Genomic DNA, 17091 nt, shown 5'->3' with positions numbered 1-17091 from the left:
ACATAGGAGGGGGCATCGGGGTAACCGCTGCGGAGACCAAAATTTTTGAGGTCTCCACAACTCTGCCACATATGGTTTTTTTCCTTTTAATAGAAAAAAACGGAACAGCATCCGGCAAGAAAGCTGTATGAAACAGCAGTAACAGAGGGGGGGGGGGAGCTAAGACATGGAGCTCCCCTGCCCTCCAGAGAGAAGTGGACTTGCCCAGACTTCTAGCACCAAGGAGAAGCCCGGGAAAAAAACACAGATTAGAGGGAGCAGGCACCAGGATACTGCTGTTGGACTTCTCCCCTGTTTGGCCTATGGGCTAAGTATCTGATCTTATTTAAACACACTTTTACTGTATTTGCTGTGTACAGAGGGGCTAGTAGGGGTTATATTTCCTCTTTAGCACAGATGGTTTTACAATCCAATCAATTACTATCTAATGTGGCAGCCTCGGTGGCTAATAATGCTAGTACACCTTTGGCCCTCCCCGCTACCTCAGATTCTATTGGAACGTCTATAACAGGACCTTCCTCATTACTTACGGACCAGGCCCCTGTTCCCACAAAACCGCCATGGTCCGCAGCATTTATAAATTGTTTGGATAAACTAAACCAGTTACTTGAATCCCCAAACATCCCGCCTGCTAAAAGGAAGCGGCCTAGATCCGCTAATACCCTTATGGTCCTTTCAGACTCTGAGGGGTTTTCAGAAGAGGAGGGGGAAATTAATTCTGAGCAGGAAGAAAACACTAAAAGCCAATTTATTGATTTGGTTTGAGCGGTAAGACAAGCATTGGACCTCCCAGAACCGGAGGATCCCACTCCTAGAGACAAAAGTCTCTTTAAGAAGGCCAAAAGGAAGCCTATCTGTTTTCCCCCTTCTGTAGAACTTAAAGATATTGCAGAGGGAGCCTGGAAACAGCCTGAGAAAAGATTCTCTGTTCCCAGAAGGTTCTCTTCCCTGTATTCGTTGCAGGAGAAAGATGTGGCTCGCTGGGAGAGTATTCCCAAAGTGGATATTCCAGTAGCCCGTTTGGCCAAACACACTTTACTACCAGCCCCAGGTTCGGCAACTCTGCAGGATGCCAATGATCGCAGAGTGGAATCCCAGCTGAAATCTATATTTGTGGCTGCGGGTTCTTCTTTTAGACCCACATTTGCTTCAACTTGGGTTGCTAGAGCCATGGAAGCATGGGCAGACCAACTGGCAGAGGCCTTACAGGACTCTGATTTACTTCCCCTGGTTTTGCATTTGAAAGAGGCATCGGGGTACCTTTATGAGCTGGCCCAGAACTCAGCGTCTGTGTCCTCCTCTATTCAGGCTGCATCTGTTTCAGCAAGAAGGACGTTATGGCTGAAATCCTGGGAAGGAGATGCGGAATCAAAAAGGTCAGTTGAAACCATTCCCTTTTCAGCAGCAGGTTTGTTCGGCCCGGAATTGGATACTGTGATCTCGCAGGCAACAGGGGGCAAAAGCACTTCCTTGCCGGTATTCTCTAACAGGAGCCGGAACCCTCGAGTCAGCTCCTTTCGTCAGCCCTTTAGAGGGACCTTCTTGCCTAGAGGACAGTCCTTTAGAGGTAGACATCCAAATGCCCGAGGCTCCTCTGTCAGGGGAAGATCCTCGTTTGCAGCTAGGCGCCAGGCCTCCAAGACCCAGGAGAAGCCTGCGTCCTGACGACCACTCTATTCTGCAGGAGGAGGCGCCAGTGGGGGGACGTCTGTCTTTGTTTCAGGGGCATTATATCAAGGGGGTACATGATAGACCTGCTGGACCCGGTACCACATTGTTTCTTCATAACCCCGCTACCCAGAGATCCAACAAGAAGACAGGCAATACAGGATTGTGTCGCCTCTCTTCTTTCGCAAAGAGTAATCTGCAGGGTTCCAGACTACCAGAAGGGACAGGGGTTTTATTCAAATCTGTTTCTGGTCAAAAAGCCGGACGGCTCTTTTCGACCCATCTTAAACCTAAAGAGCCTCAATGTGCACTTACGGGTAGACAGATTTCGGATGGAATCCCTGAGGTCGGTGATAAACGGCTTGGAGAAGGATCAGTTTATGGCGTCCATACACATAAAAGACGCATACCTCCACATTCCCATTTGGAGCGACCATCAGTCTCTCCTAAGATTCACAGTGGGGTCCTCCCACTATCAGTTTTGGGCCCTCCCCTTCGGCCTCTCCACAGCGCCGAGGGTTTTCTCGAAGATCGTGTCAGTGATGGCAGCATGTCTTCACTTACAAGGAGTTCAGGTCGTGCCTTATTTGGACGATCTGCTCATAAATCCTCCTCAGAGGATTGCTTACGTCAGCACTTATCCCTCACCTTGGCGGTTCTCGAGGGCCATGGATGGCTGATAAACTTAAAGAAATCCCAGATGGTTCCGTGTCAACGCATGGTTTTCCTAGGGCTCATCATGGACACCAGCCAGCAAAAGGTGTTCCTGCCTGCCGAGAAGATGGGTTCTATTCGGAGTATAAAAACTCAGGTCTTGTATTCTCCCAGCCCCTCAATACACTTGTGCATGCGGCTGCTGGGAAAGATGGTGGCCTCCTTCGAGACCATTCCCTTCGGTCGAGCTCATTCTCGATGTTTTCAGTGGGATCTGTTGACGAAATGGTCAGGATCCCACCTACGCTTGGATCTCCAGAGGATCTCACTGTCTCCAAGGGCGAGAGAATCGCTCCAGTGGTGGATTATTCAGGATCACATGGCAGTGGGCAGGTCCATTGCTCCATGGTCATGGATCATAGCCACAACAGACGCCAGCCTGAGAGGTTGGGGAGCGGTAGTCCTGCACCTCAGGCTCCAGGGGCTCTGGTCAACACAGAAATTAGCCCTATCAAACAACACGTTGGAGTTGAAGGCAGTTCTTTTAGCTCTTCGGGGGGCCCAGACTCTCCTTCAGGGCCACCCTGTCAGAGTTCAGTCCGACAATGCCACGGCTGTGGCATATGTCAACAGACAGGGAGGAACCAGGAGTGCAGCTGCAATGCGCGTTGCAGCTCAGATATTCCTTTGGGCAGAACAGTACAATCCAGCAATATCGGCGGTGCTCATTCCAAGAATAAAAAATTGGGAGGCAGATTACCTCAGTCGCAATGCGATGATGCCAGGGGAGTGGTCCCTCCACCCGGAAGTATTCCAGTCTCTAGTTCAGAGGTGGGGTCTTCCGGATGTAGATCTCATGGCCTCCAGACACAACAGGAAAGTTCACAGGTTTTGCGCAAGGGCAAGAGATCCCTTAGCAATAGCAGTGGACGTGATGTCCATGTCATGGGAATTCAGGTTGGGTTATCTATTTCCCCCGATTCCCATGCTTCCCAGAGTACTCAGACAAGTGAGGCAGGGCGGCCCGCCAGTGATTCTAATAGCTCCCTCATGGCCGCGTCGAGTGTGGTATGCATAATATCCATGGCGGTGGGCCAAGGATATCGTCTTCCGGCACGAGACGATCTTCTTCTACAAGGTCCTTTTCATCACCAGAATTTACCTCAGCTCAGTTCAACGGCATGGCTGTTGAAGCCAGGCTCTGGAGGGCTAGGGGTTTTTCCTCCAGTGTAGTGAACACTATGATGCGGGCTCGAAAGCCAGTTTCGGCTCGTATCGATCATCGAATCTGGAAGGCTTATATCAGATGGTGTGAAAATAGAACATGTCACACATCCTCCTTTCGTCTCCCTCGCTTATTGGCTTTTCTTCAGGATGGGCTGGAAGCAGGGCTTCGTTTAGGTTCCCTAAAAGTTCAGGTATCGGCACTTTCAGTCTTTTTTTCAAATGAAATTAGCCGATTTGCCGGACATCGGGACTTTTCTTCAAGGGGTCTTACATATTCAACCTCCCTATGTTCCGCCTACAGCACCATGGGATCTTAACCTGGTACTGGATATGCTTAAAAGGCCTCCCTTTGAGCCTTTACTTGAGGCAGATTTTAGGTGTTTGACCTGGAAGGTTGTTTTTCTTTTGGATATTGCAGCGGCACGCAGGGTGTCGGAATTGGGAGCTCTGTCTTGCCGGGAACCATATCTGTTTTTTTATGAAGACAGAGTGGTTTTGAGAATGATTCCGTCCTTTATTCCAAAGGTGGTGTCATCCTTCCATTTAAACCAGGAAATTGTAGTTCCGGTTTTCTCATCTACTTCTCAGTCTGGTCTGCAGTCTATGGAAAAGTTAGATGTGGTTAGGGCTCTCCGGATTTATGTCAAAAGAACATCTCAAATTAGACGAACCGATTCCCTGTTTGTCCTATATGATTCTAACAAAAGCCAGCCTCAAAACAGTCGATTGCAAGATGGATTACGGCAACCATTAAGCAGGCTTACATAAGGGCTAACCGTCCTGTGCCGGAGAGACTTACGGCCCATTCCACCAGATCGGTAGGGGCGTCATGGGCAGCAAGAAATGGGGCTTCTGCTGACCATCTTTGCAGAGCCGCCACCTGGTCTTCTGTCCCCACATTTACCAAATTCTATCAGTTTAATGTATTCGCTTCCGCGGATGCAAACTGCGCTCTTAGTGCTCTACGAGCGGGGCTTTCAGAGCGGTCCCACCCCTAGGGGGCTGCTTTAGAACGTCCCCATGGTAAGCAGTGTCCCCCAGACTGGATGAAAGAGAAAAGAGGATTTATATACTCACGTTAAATCCGTTTCTCTGATTCCGTCTGGGGGACACTGCGATCCCTCCCTTCTGCCTTTCCTCTGTATCCTCTTGTTTGATTGACCTATCTCCTTGGGGCTTTTTAAATTAAATGAGGAGGAAGAGGCGGGGGGATTGTAGAGGGGAGGGGTCTGTCAGCAGTGCTAAAGTTTAACTAGCTAGGTGCCAACTCCCCGTGCTCCCCTCCACAACCCATGGTAAGCAGTGTCCCCCAGACGGAATCAGAGAAACGGATTTAACGTGAGTATATAAATCCTCTTTTTTCAAACCCGCAGTTTAGTAAATATACCCCTAAGTATAAATGGTTCTGACTGGAGGTGGTATAGATGGTCTCTCCTTCACACGGTTTAGGAGGCTTACCAAGCCTGTACCTACTTATAAACATGGGCCGTGGGAATCCTCAGAATAATATATATGATAATGTATGTATACATGTACACACACTATTATTAATTAATACTTATTTTAATTATACATGATATTATAATTATATGTGTTTGGTACTCTTCCTTGCAGCTACCTCTTACCTCACCTCCTGCCTACCAAACCGGGTCTGGATCTCTTCTCCTTGCGGCAGTCCACTGGCAACACCGTCCAAAGGGTGTTTAAGATGAGCTTTGTCCCTGTAGGATTCTGGCAGAGGTTCATAGCGCGCATGTTAATAAGTCTGTCCGAGATGGATCTTCAGGTGAGGGCGTGAACATAGACTGTATAACACATCTTGGTGAGAACTATAGCTGCATTTTACTGCTAGTAACACAATTTTAATAATCTTGTAACTCAGTGTGCAGAACAGTGCCAGCAGGTGAGACTACATGGAGCAGGTATTGTTTAGGGAAACTTTCCCCCATATATTGCAGTCCTATTGGCAACATGCACCCACATTCAGTTGTGTACCATCAGCAGTGGCAAACACAGGATTTGTAGAGGAAGGGTTTCCACACCACGCCACCAGTGGGCGTGGCCAGCATGCACGAGGGCGTGGCTATATATTAGACAGTGCTTGGTTGCTCTCCAACTCTTCCTATCCCTATAATATACATGGGCAATGCTGCATGCACTACTGTTAAGTGTACGCACCTCTTTTCACTTCTTTTCACTCCACCTTTTCAAGCAGAGCCGTGTGAAGCGGGGGCAGGGTTCAGCCACCTCAATTATGCAGTACCTGAGGCTTGGAGGGGGTTTCCAGGCACTGGGAACCCCCCCCCCCCCCCCCCCCCCCTTCCCCCTCGGTTTGCCTATGATCAGCTCTCCATCTCTCTGAGCTGACCATAGAGTAAGCAGTTGCCAGCGCATTGTGGAAAATGTGAAACATAGTCCTAGCCACAAACTGGTAATACGATAGAAAATATTTGGATGTCTATCAATGTAGTGCACATAGTCATCTGCTTCATGAGATATTTAATAGAAGGATTATGTAGATGGCGATTGAAGTGATGACTGCACCCTTCTCTTTACCAGCTGTTTGAGAACAAGAAGAACACCAAGCCGCGGAATAGGAAGTCTGCGGTGTACAGCTTCACCGGCAACCAACGCAACCGCTGCAGCACCTTCCGGGTCAAAAGGAACCAAACTATCTATTGGCAGGAGGGGTTACTGGTTACCTTTGAGGGTGGCTACCTAAGGTATAAGCAAACAAGCACTACAGTGAAGGCTTACTTACACATAATATAAGAAAATACACTAAATGTATTCATAGTTCAGAAATAGGACATAATCTGGTTTTCCTTGACCTAGCTGAGAACATTTGTAACTGTAGTTAACAAACAGCCGACAATATTTATTTTTGCTACAGAAAATTTTATTTTAATTTGCTATTGCAAAAATTTCAATTAGAATTCAACCCAACACTTTTCATTCTGATTGTAGCAGGAGCCTCGTCAACATTTTGATCAAAAATCATTAAAACATCGTTTTTTGTTTCCAAGAACATAGAGTTGTCGAATTACAACTGTCGTAACCCAAATACAATTGCTTGGTTTTTTTTGGGGGGAGGGGGGGTTCATGTAATATGGATAAATGTTTAAACCAGGAAATATTCCCAGTATATTAAGTTGTAGTCTTGTGGTTGTTAAAGACCTCAATCTAAGGGGCAGGTTCAATTGCCGGTGATGTGGTGTGCGGACTTCACCGCAATGTCCGGCTGCGCACATTGCCGGCAATTACGAACGGTAAGAATGTCCGCTCATTTTTCGTGCAAGGCAAAATGACTGGAGATTCCAACCATAACATCAGTGTGAGGTGTCTCTGTGGACATAAGGAGACCTCTCGTGCCAAATTGAATCTCCCCTTTTAAAATGGACTTATTTTCCCTATATAAAACAGCACTTTTGTGTTACCTTTGTGTTTGCTTTTACTATGATGTCCCCTGAATGTGTCTCCTCTTTGTATGCAAAGAGATAAAAAGTGAACACATAAAAATGTAAGCTTGGAATGAATTGTTAACATAATACAGCACTTTTTTTTTTTTAAGACCTTCAGGGGCATATTCAATTCTCGGCAGAAACGCCGAAAATCTTGCGGTCCGCGCACGATTACAGTTATTACGGTAATCGTGCGCGGAAAAAACGTTAATACGGTAATTTACTCGCTGGATTTCAGCTCGCAGCTCCCTGAGCCGCGAACTGAAATCCAGCTATCTATTACCTATTAACGGTAATAGTTTTTCCGCAGCGCGGAAAAAAAAGAATTGAATATGCCCCTTAAAATTTTGGAACTATTTTAGTCTATTTTAAAGGCAATGATAACTTAATTTAAATACCCCTATCGCTGCTCTCTAGTGTGGAGTCATCTGATGTGAACTGGAAGCAGAAGAAGAGCGGAGGAATAAAGATTATTTGTCAGTCGGAAGTGAGAGATTTCTCTGCTATGGCGTTTATTACAGACCACGTGAACTCCCTGATTGATCAGTGGTTTCCTGGTAATTTGAATGATGTAGAATAAAAGATGACCTTGAATATACTCGTGTGTGTATAGAAGAGTATAGTATGTATAAATGATGAGGAGTGGAATGGAGACAGGCTAGAAGCCACAGACTGAGTGTTAGATAGTAGAAAGTGCAGGCTGCTCCTACTAAACAGGGTCGAGATCAGAGTATACTCCTGCAGAAATATTATTTTATGAACTTCAGATATTTTATGTAACAAAGCTCATACTCCCAACTTACTCCCAAATTACTATGGACTTTGGTGTCTCTCTTTGACGATTTGGCATTACTTGATGACCGCTTCCTGTTAATGGCTTAATTAAGGAGTGTCTGTGAAAATGGAAAGTATGAAGTGTCCTATCTTGTGAAGCACCTAGAAATTATGTTGTCCTCTTTTATTTAAAGGAAGTTGTATCTTTAGAATGCTGCAATGACGTGACTTATCATGTGACTTGTCATGTGACATGTCTACTAATCCCACCTTGCACTTTGTAGGTCTAACAGCCACAGAGAGTGATGGCACGCTTTTGATGGAACAATATGTTACTTGCAACTCCTGTGCAGCTGTCTTACATGACCAGCAGGAGGCGCTAGAGAAGGAACCTCATTATTTCAACATGGAGGATTGTGTCCTGGCTGCTGTGGACAAGGACTATTTGGAGTGTCCCAATCACCCGGAAGTGTCTGTGTCCCTGCAGGAATTGGTCCCTGAGATTTTTATGACCGACTTCCCATCCAGGTAAGGCCATGCAGTTTATTGTAATCATTCATTCTACAATGTATACAATGCATGTAAGATAGTCATGTATGGCTTGCTTCTGAATGAAATGGATGAATAATAAATATATATATTTGTCTGTTTTTTTTTCATGTAGCACACAAATGTCAACTTTAAATTTCAGTGTACCAATTAGCTATCAAGTATTTGTGTGCTACATGAAAAAAACAGCTAGTATTTAACTTATGTGCAAAGTAGAAAACTAGTTTTCTCTTTCACCCGGTCTGGGGGACACTGCTTACCATGGGTTGTGGAAGGGAGCTTGGGAGTTGGCACCTAACTAGTTAACTTTAGTACTGCTGACAAACCCCTCCCCTCTACAATCCCCCTGCCTCTTCCTGTCCAGTTTTTTTTAGGTGCCCTGGAGTTTGGGCAGCATTTTTTAGTACTTAGGGTAAATTTAAGAAATTTTATTTTTTTCTTTTATTTTTTACTTTTTATACAGGTGGCAGTGCTGGAGTGTGTTCTACTGTAGAGAACACACTCACAGCTTGGCAGCTTGGCATTCCCCTGTCAGCTGAGAGCCAGCGGCTCTCACTGACAGGGACTGAAAATATAGGAAGAGGGTGCTTGATTGAAAGGAGTGACAAGCGGTCTCAAGGACCGTTGCACTCCTCCAGCCTCCCCGATAACCGGCGCTGCCATTACAGGCATAGAGCGCCGGTTATCGGATAGTGTAAACGCCGGCGGCCATCTTGGATTTCGGCAGCAGCGCTGAAGGAGAGGGGGCTATACCAAGATTCCCCCCTCATACATAGGAGGGGGGCGTCGGATATCTTCCCCGCTGCGGAGACCTCTGTCCTAGAGGTCTCCACTACTCTGCCACGTTTTAAAGCAAGTTTTTTGTTTTTTTTTGGAAAATTATATTTGCTAAGATCGGCAAAACGGAAGGAGGGGGAGCTAAAACATAGAGTTCCCCCCTCCCTACAGAGAGAGAGAGATGGTCTTTCCCAAGTCTTCTGGCGCCAGCAGAAGCCCGGAAAGAAGAACAGAGCTGAGGAGAAAGCACATGACTGCTGTCGGACTTCTCCCCTTTTTGGCCCTTGGGCTAAGTATCACCTTAAATTACACACATATCCGATGTTGTAATACTGGGCTAGCAGGTTTACACTATAGCCTCCTACTAGCCATAGATATTTATGGTGTTTACAATTTTCAAGTACAACTTTTAAAAATATATCAGTTGATTACTTGGTATTTTCTCTGTTCATTACATACTTTACTCTCTCTCTCTCTCTCTCTCTCTCTCTCTCTCTCTCTCTCTCTCTCTCTCTCTCTGCTATCTATCTGTATATTCAGCTAGATTCTTATTTAGTCTGTGTGCTTGGTGTGCCTACCTTTATAAATATGACAGATAAGGGAAAGGGCCCTATGGCAAAATATTTCACATGTTCTAAATGTGATTTAAAATTACCGTGTGCTCAGAGGGACCCGTTGGCGCTCTGCACGGCATGCGAAGCAGAGGCTTCCACTGCACAGACCCAGCAGGTTTCAGTCCCACCGTCGGTGGAACTGGCCTGGGTTTCCTCCCTGACACAGTCGGTTAGCTCTTTAGCTCAGATGGTGTTTCAATCTAACCAGTTGCTTACTACTGTGGCGACTTCTGTGGCTAGTAATGCTAATACGCAGTCAGACCTCCCGCCTTCCTCAGGTTCTAGTGCTTTGAGTTTGCCGGGACCTTCATCATTACAGACTGACCCAGCCCCGGTTGCTACTGAACCGGCATGGTCTACAGCTTTTATAAGAGGTTTGGACAAGCTTAACCAGTTGCTTGACTCCTCTAACACCCTGCCTGCTAAAAGAAAGAGACCTAGATCTGTTAATCCCCTCTTGGTCCTCTCAGACTCTGAGGAGGAGTCTGAGGAAGAAGGGGAAATTTATTCGGATACTGACCAAGGTCATTCCTCAGAGCAGGGAGAAATTTCTAAAGGCCAATTTGTTAACGATTTGGTTTTAGCGGTCAGACAGGCGTTGGATCTCCCAGAGCCGGAAGATATTACTCCCAGAGACAGAAGTCTCTTTAAAAAGGCCAAGAGGAAGGCCAGCCGTTTTCCCCCTTCCGCAGAACTTAGAGATATTGCTGAAGGGGCATGGAAACACTCTGATAAAAGATTTTCTATTCCCAAGAGGTTCTCCTCCCTGTATCCCTTACAGGAAGAAGAAGTGGTTCGCTGGGAGAGTATTCCCAAGGTGTATATCCCTATTGCTCACTTGGCAAAACATACTTTACTTCCAGCCCCTGGTTCAGCGTCCCTTCCGGACGCCAATGACTGCAAGGTTGAATCCCAGCTCAAATCCATATTTGCGGCTGCGGGTTCTGCCTTCAGATCCACATTTGCCTCAGCCTGGGTGGCTAGAGCCATGGAGGCATGGGCAGACCAGCTGGCAGAGGCCTTACAGGACTCCGAATTTCTTCCCCTAGCCTTGCATTTAAAGGAGGCTTCGGGGTATCTTTATGAGGCGGCCTAGAACTCAGCGGCGGTTTCCTCTTCCATTCAGGCGGCTTCCATTTCAGCAAGGAGGACGCTTTGGCTGAAATCCTGGGAAGGTGATGCGGAATCAAAAAGGTCCGTTGAAACTATTCCTTTTTCGGCAGCAGGTTTGTTCGGCCCGGAATTAGATACCCTTATTTCTCAGGCAACGGGGGGCAAAAGCACTTCCTTGCCAGTATATGCTAACAGGAGCCTCGCCCCGAGGGGCAGCTCTTTTCGTCAGCCCTTTCGTGGGGCCTCTTCCCATACGGGACAGTCCTTTAGAGGCAGGCAATCCAATTCCCGAGGCTCCTTTACCAGGGGGAGGTCCTCGTTTGCATCTAAGCGCCAGGCCCCTAAGATCCAGGAGAAGCCTGCGTCCTGACGTCCACCCTGTATTGCAGGGGGCGCCAGTGGGGGGACGTCTGTCTCTGTTTTACGAACAGTGGGCAGCGTCTTCCCAAGATTCTTGGATTCGGGGGATTATTTCAGAAGGGTACAAGAAAGACCTTTTGGGCCCAGCTCCACGCCGTTACTTCCAGACCCCCCTTCCCCGAGATCCATTAAGAAGACAGGCTATACAGAATTGTGTAGCTTCTCTTCTGTTTCAGAAGGTCATCTGCAGGGTTCCAGATTGCCAGAAAGGAAGAGGTTTTTATTCCAACCTGTTCCTAGTCTCGAAGCCGGATGGCTCCTTTCGTCCCATCCTAAACCTAAAGGGCCTCAATGTTCACTTAAGGGTGGACAAATTTCTGATGGAATCTCTACGGTCAGTAATAAACGGCCTAGAGAAAGATCAGTTCATAGCGTCCATAGATATAAAGGACGCATATCTCCACATTCCCATTTGGATCCACCATCAGTCCCTTCTCAGATTTTCGGTGGGATCAGTTCACTATCAGTTTCGGGCCCTCCCCTTTTGGCCTCTCAACAGCGCCAAGGGTTTTCACAACGATTATGTCTGTAATGGCAGCATGTCTTCACCTGCAGGGTGTTCAGGTCGTTCCTTATTTGGACGACCTACTCATCAAGGCTTCCACAGAGAGTTGCCTAGGCTATCACCTATCCCTCACCCAGGCAAATCCCAGTTTGTTCCGTGTCAGCGCATGGTGTTCCTGGGACTCATTATGGACACCAGCAAGCAAAAGATATTTCTCCCAGTAGAAAAGGTCACCTCTATTCAAAAGGTAACTACTCAGGTTCTGTCTTCCCCCAAACCCTCAATGCACTTGTGCATGAGGCTACTCGGAAAGATGGTGGCCTCCTTCGAGACCATTTCCTTCGGTCGAGCCCATTCTCGATGTTTCCAGTGGGACCTATTGTCGAAGTGGTCAGGATCACACCTACACCTGGAACTTCAGAAGATCTCTCTATCTCAGAGGGCGAGAATATCTCTTCAGTGGTGGCTGTGCCAGGATCACTTGAATGTGGGCAGATCCTTCGCACCATGGTCGTGGATTATAGCCACGACGGATGCCAGCTTGAAAGGTTGGGGGGCGGTAATCCTGCACCTCCGGCTCCAGGGACGGTGGTCGGTTCAGGAGTCTGCTCTCCCAATAAATGTATTGAAATTGAAGGCCATTCTTTTGGCCCTCCGGGGAGCACAGTCCCTTCTTCAGGGCCACCCGGTCAGAATCCAGTCCGACAATGCCACGGCCGTGGCATATGTCAACAGACAAGGAGGAACCAGGAGCGCAGCGACGATGGATATCGCAGCCCAAATATTGGTTTGGGCAGAGCTATATGTTCCGGCAATATCAGCAGTTTTCATTCCAGGAATAGAAAACTGGGAGGCGGACTATCTAAGTCGAAACCAAATGATGCCGGGGGAGTGGTCACTACACCCGGAAGTCTTCCAATCTCTGGTTCACAGGTGGGGTCTTCCAGACATAGACTTCATGGCCTCCAGACACAACAGAAGGGTTCACAGGTTCTGCGCAAGGGTAAGAGATCCCTTAGCAGTAGCAGTGGACGTCATGACGATTTCATGGGAATTCAGGATGGGTTACCTGTTTCCTCCAATCCCCATGCTTCCTCGTGTCCTCAGACGAGTACGGCAGGGCTCTCTGCCAGTAATTCTAGTAGCTCCCTTCTGGCCACGGCGTGTGTGGCTCGCAGAAATAATATCTATGGCGGAAGGTCTGGGATTCCGCCTTCCGTATCGAGACGACCTTCTTCAGGGTCCATTCCATCACCAGAATTTACCTCCGCTCCATTTAACGGCATGGCTGTTGAAGCCAGCCTCTGGAGGGCTAGAGGTTTTTCTTCCAGTGTAATACAAACAATGATGCGAGCTAGGAAACCAGTTTCATCTCTCATCTATCACCGGATTTGGAAGGCCTACATTAGCTGGTGCGAAAATAGGACATGCCACTCGTCCTTCTTTCGTCTCCCTCGCTTGTTAGCTTTCCTTCAGGATGGCCTAGAAGCAGGCCTTAGATTAGGCTCCCTAAAGGTTCAGGTTTCAGCTCTTTCAGTATTTTTTCATACGAAATTAGCTGATTTGCCAGATATTAGGACTTTTTTCCAGGGAGTTCTGCATATACAGCCTCCTTATGTCCCTCCTACAGCTCCATGGGATCTCAACTTGGTTCTGGACATGCTCAAGGGGCCTCCCTTCGAGCCATTGAGCAGGGCAGATTTAAAGTGGTTGACCTGGAAGGTCCTCTTTCTTCTGGCTATTGCTTCTGCTCGTAGAGTTTTTGAATTGGGAGCCCTGTCCTGTCGGGAACCTTATTTGGTTTTCCACGAGGACAGAGCGGTGTTAAGAACCCTTCCTTCTTTTGTTTCAAAGGTAGTTTCGGCTTTTCATTTAAACCAGGAAATAGTAGTTCCGGTTTTCTCATCTACTTCTCATGCGGATCAGCAATCGATGGAAAAGTTAGATGTGGTTAGGGCTCTCCGCATTTATGTTAAAAGAACTTCCCAGATTAGACGGACTGACTCTCTGTTTGTCCTTTATGACGCTAATAAGAGTGGCTGGCCAGCCTCAAAACAATCCATCGCTAGATGGATTACGTCTACCATCAGGCAAGCTTATATAAAGGCTAACCGCCCTGTGCCGGAGAGACTTACGGCCCATTCCACCAGATCGGTAGGGGCCTCGTGGGCAGCAAGGAATGGAGCTTTTGTAGACCAGCTTTGCAGGGCAGCCACCTGGTCCTCTGTCCACACCTTTACAAAATTTTATCAGTTTAATGTTTTTGCATCAGCTGATGCAGATTTCGCTCGTAGTGCTTTACGAGCGGGATTTTCGGAGTAGTCCCACCCTTAGGGGGCTGCTTTAGAACGTCCCCATGGTAAGCAGTGTCCCCCCAGACCGGATGAAAGAGAAAAGAGGATTTATGTACTTACGTTAAATCCGTTTCTCTGATTCCGTCTGGGGGACACTGCGATCCCTCCCTTCTGTTTTTCTTCTGTGTGCTCTTGTGTGACTGCCCTTTTTATCCTTGGGCTTGTTAAAACTAACTGGACAGGAAGAGGCAGGGGGATTGTAGAGGGGAGGGGTTTGTCAGCAGTACTAAAGTTAACTAGTTAGGTGCCAACTCCCAAGCTCCCCTCCACAACCCATGGTAAGCAGTGTCCCCCAGACGGAATCAGAGAAACGGATTTAACGTAAGTACATAAATCCTCTTTTCACCCCTTTTCATTTTAACGTGGTTTTGTCCAGGAGACTTGAGTAAGAAATTTCTTGCCTATGTTCCTTAATGAATCAGGCCAATGATGTGCAGAGAAACACACACAGATTTAAAGCTCCTCACACTTTTCTGTTTGAAGACCTAATCATTCCCAAATATGGCACTAGACAGCCAGATAATAAGACCCTACTATACACCGCTGCTTTTGCTGTCCTGTTTTCCCTAGCACAGATTAAGCATGGCATTTCTATTTATTCTAGATACATGACTAACATCCCCCCTAAGTGACCTTGTCAAATGAGATTACTGCATTAGCTGATGATTAAAATATGCACTTAGCTGCTTCAAAGTACAAAAAACAATGAATTCCTTAGTGTCCGTCCTCCATAACTACTGTCCCTGTGTCCCCCAGTGCAATGCATGGGATAGTCTATATTTTTATGCAATCCAGGCCTTTTCACTGTGAAAAAGGATCTCTGTGATCTCTCCACTTCAGGCTGTTCCTTGACATTGAAGACTTGGAATACTCAGAAGAGAACACTAATATCCTGGGACAAGGGGGAAGTGGAACCATTATTTACCGTGCCGTGTACAAGCACAAGCCGGTGGCTTTGAAGATGTTCCAGATTAAGAAGTATCGGACCTCTGCAGAGGTCTCCAAAGGTATATAGTTACCACTTATGCTGTCCCGTCATTTACTCAGTTATTAACGCAGTTGGGTGGTGTCTGGAAATTAGTAGTGCTAGGAATGATTTATTTTGACATTTTACATCCTCATCTGCTATTCTTATTGGCTCTCTTACTTACCGTTATTTCTTAGAACAACTGTGTTCCTGCATATTCCCCTTACTTGCACTGATGTCACCATTGCATAATCACTTGTCCTATGTAGAATAAGTTTGTGTTTCTTCTCACATTGCCTCACTCACATGTAAATTAAGTGACGATGTGTGTTCCTTACAGTTCTGCAAAACTCAATCTTCTATATAGCCTCATGTCTATGCTAAACGAGGATGCGGGACCACTCTTACGGCTGAGAAGTTGGCCTTGATAACCCCTTAGTAACAATTTTTGGCAATCGTCTGGCTGAGGTCAAGCTTAAGATTCTCTTTGGTAGCGCTTTGCTACTTGATTTCACCATAACGCATAGGTTTTGCAGAGCAAGATGATTGCGTTTGGAGGAACAAACATTTACACTGTCCAATGAGAAAAGTAAGGCAGAGTATCAAACTGAGAGCTTCTGGCGAGTTTGAAAAGTGGAGATGTTGCCTGTAGCAACCAATCAGATTCTAGCTGTCATTTCGTAGAATATACTAAATAAATGATAATTAGGATTTGATTGGTTGCTATGGGCAACATCTCTACTTTTCAAACCCGCCGGAAACTCGCAGCTTGATACATTTACCCCCATAAAAGTTGTAAGATGTCTTAATGTTTGCACCTGCTTGCAGCACGCCTCTTCAGATGTGTCCAACCCGCTACACACCAAGGTCCGCTTTTAGTTTGTGAAGGCATCTCTCTGAGTAGAGTAGGTGTGCAGCTTGATGCGCCATGAGCGGACCATCTAGGCACACTGGTGCAAATTCCCAGTTTTGTGTGTCTAGGAAAAAATGAGCGTTCTTTAGTAGGAAATCCCCAAAGATTAATAGATGGGTCCCTTGACTTTCACTTTGACCTGATTTTACCTCTAAGCAGGTGTACAATATTTTAAGAGTCTAGTTTACATAAAGAATTATGTAAACTCGCCTCTATTCACTCCCAACTTTTCCGCTCCCTCTCTTCCACTGCATGCCTTCCTCTAACTCACCTCTTCAACCGGTCTCTCTCCACTGGAACATTTCCATCCTCCTTTAAACATGCATTCATCTCGCCAATTCTAAAGAAATCTTTCGATCCAGCATCTCTCTCCAACCACCGCCCTATTTTTCTCCTTCCCTTTGTACACTAATCGCTCAAGTAGTTTGGAGGCAAACGCCTGTCTCACTTTCTCCCCTCTCACTACAGACTCGACTGCTATCAGGCTTCTGCCCCCAACATTCCACTGAAACTGCCCTCACAAAAGTGATCAATAATCTACTTATTGCAAAGTCTAAGGGTCATTTCTCCATAATCATTCTCCTGGACCTCTCTGTTGCTTCTGATACTGTTGATCACCCTCTTCTCCTACACACCCTTCACTTCACTGGCCACTGACACAGTTCTTTCCTGGTTCACTTCCTACCTATCAAACCACTCCTTTAGTGTTTCTGTCTTTGACACATCCTCCCCTCCACCCCCACTATCTGTTGGGGCCCCAAGAGGTTCTGTTCTTGGCCCTTTACTTTTTTCATTGTACACTTCTTCTCTTGGGGCACTAATTCACTTCAATACCACCACTACACTGATGACACCCAAATCTATATCTCTTCCCTTGACTTCTCTCCTTCTGTACTATCTTGTGTAACCACCTGTCTTTCTGCTGTCTCCACATGGATGTCCCAAAGCTACCTAAAGCTCAACATGTCCAAAACAGAGCTTATTTTCTTCCCTCCTGCCAGAGTGACCAACTGCCCCCAAATCTCCCTCACTGTCAATAACACCACAATTTCCTCACTCTCCCAAGCCTGCTGTCCTGTTGTCACACTTGACTCC

At 46.7% G+C, this 17091-nt stretch overlaps 1 protein-coding gene across 3 annotated transcripts in view; it reads left to right on the top strand.

Moving 5' to 3' along the window:
• Nucleotides 1-17091, top strand: part of LRRK1 (leucine rich repeat kinase 1) — an 86478-nt gene that overhangs the window by 52769 nt on the left and 16618 nt on the right. For all 3 annotated transcript variants that reach the window (XM_075207664.1, XM_075207663.1, XM_075207665.1), the window contains 5 exons: nt 5164-5335; nt 6109-6272; nt 7428-7567; nt 8069-8312; nt 14957-15123. In XM_075207664.1, the coding sequence (XP_075063765.1) occupies nt 5164-5335; nt 6109-6272; nt 7428-7567; nt 8069-8312; nt 14957-15123 (887 nt within the window). The remainder of the gene's footprint in view (nt 1-5163; nt 5336-6108; nt 6273-7427; nt 7568-8068; nt 8313-14956; nt 15124-17091) is intronic.

The sequence above is a fragment of the Mixophyes fleayi genome, chromosome 4 (assembly GCF_038048845.1).
Source record: "Mixophyes fleayi isolate aMixFle1 chromosome 4, aMixFle1.hap1, whole genome shotgun sequence".
Classification (NCBI taxonomy): Eukaryota; Metazoa; Chordata; class Amphibia; order Anura; family Limnodynastidae; genus Mixophyes; species Mixophyes fleayi.
The sequence above is the reverse complement of the archived record's forward strand: the minus strand, read 5'-3'. Positions and strand labels throughout refer to the sequence as shown.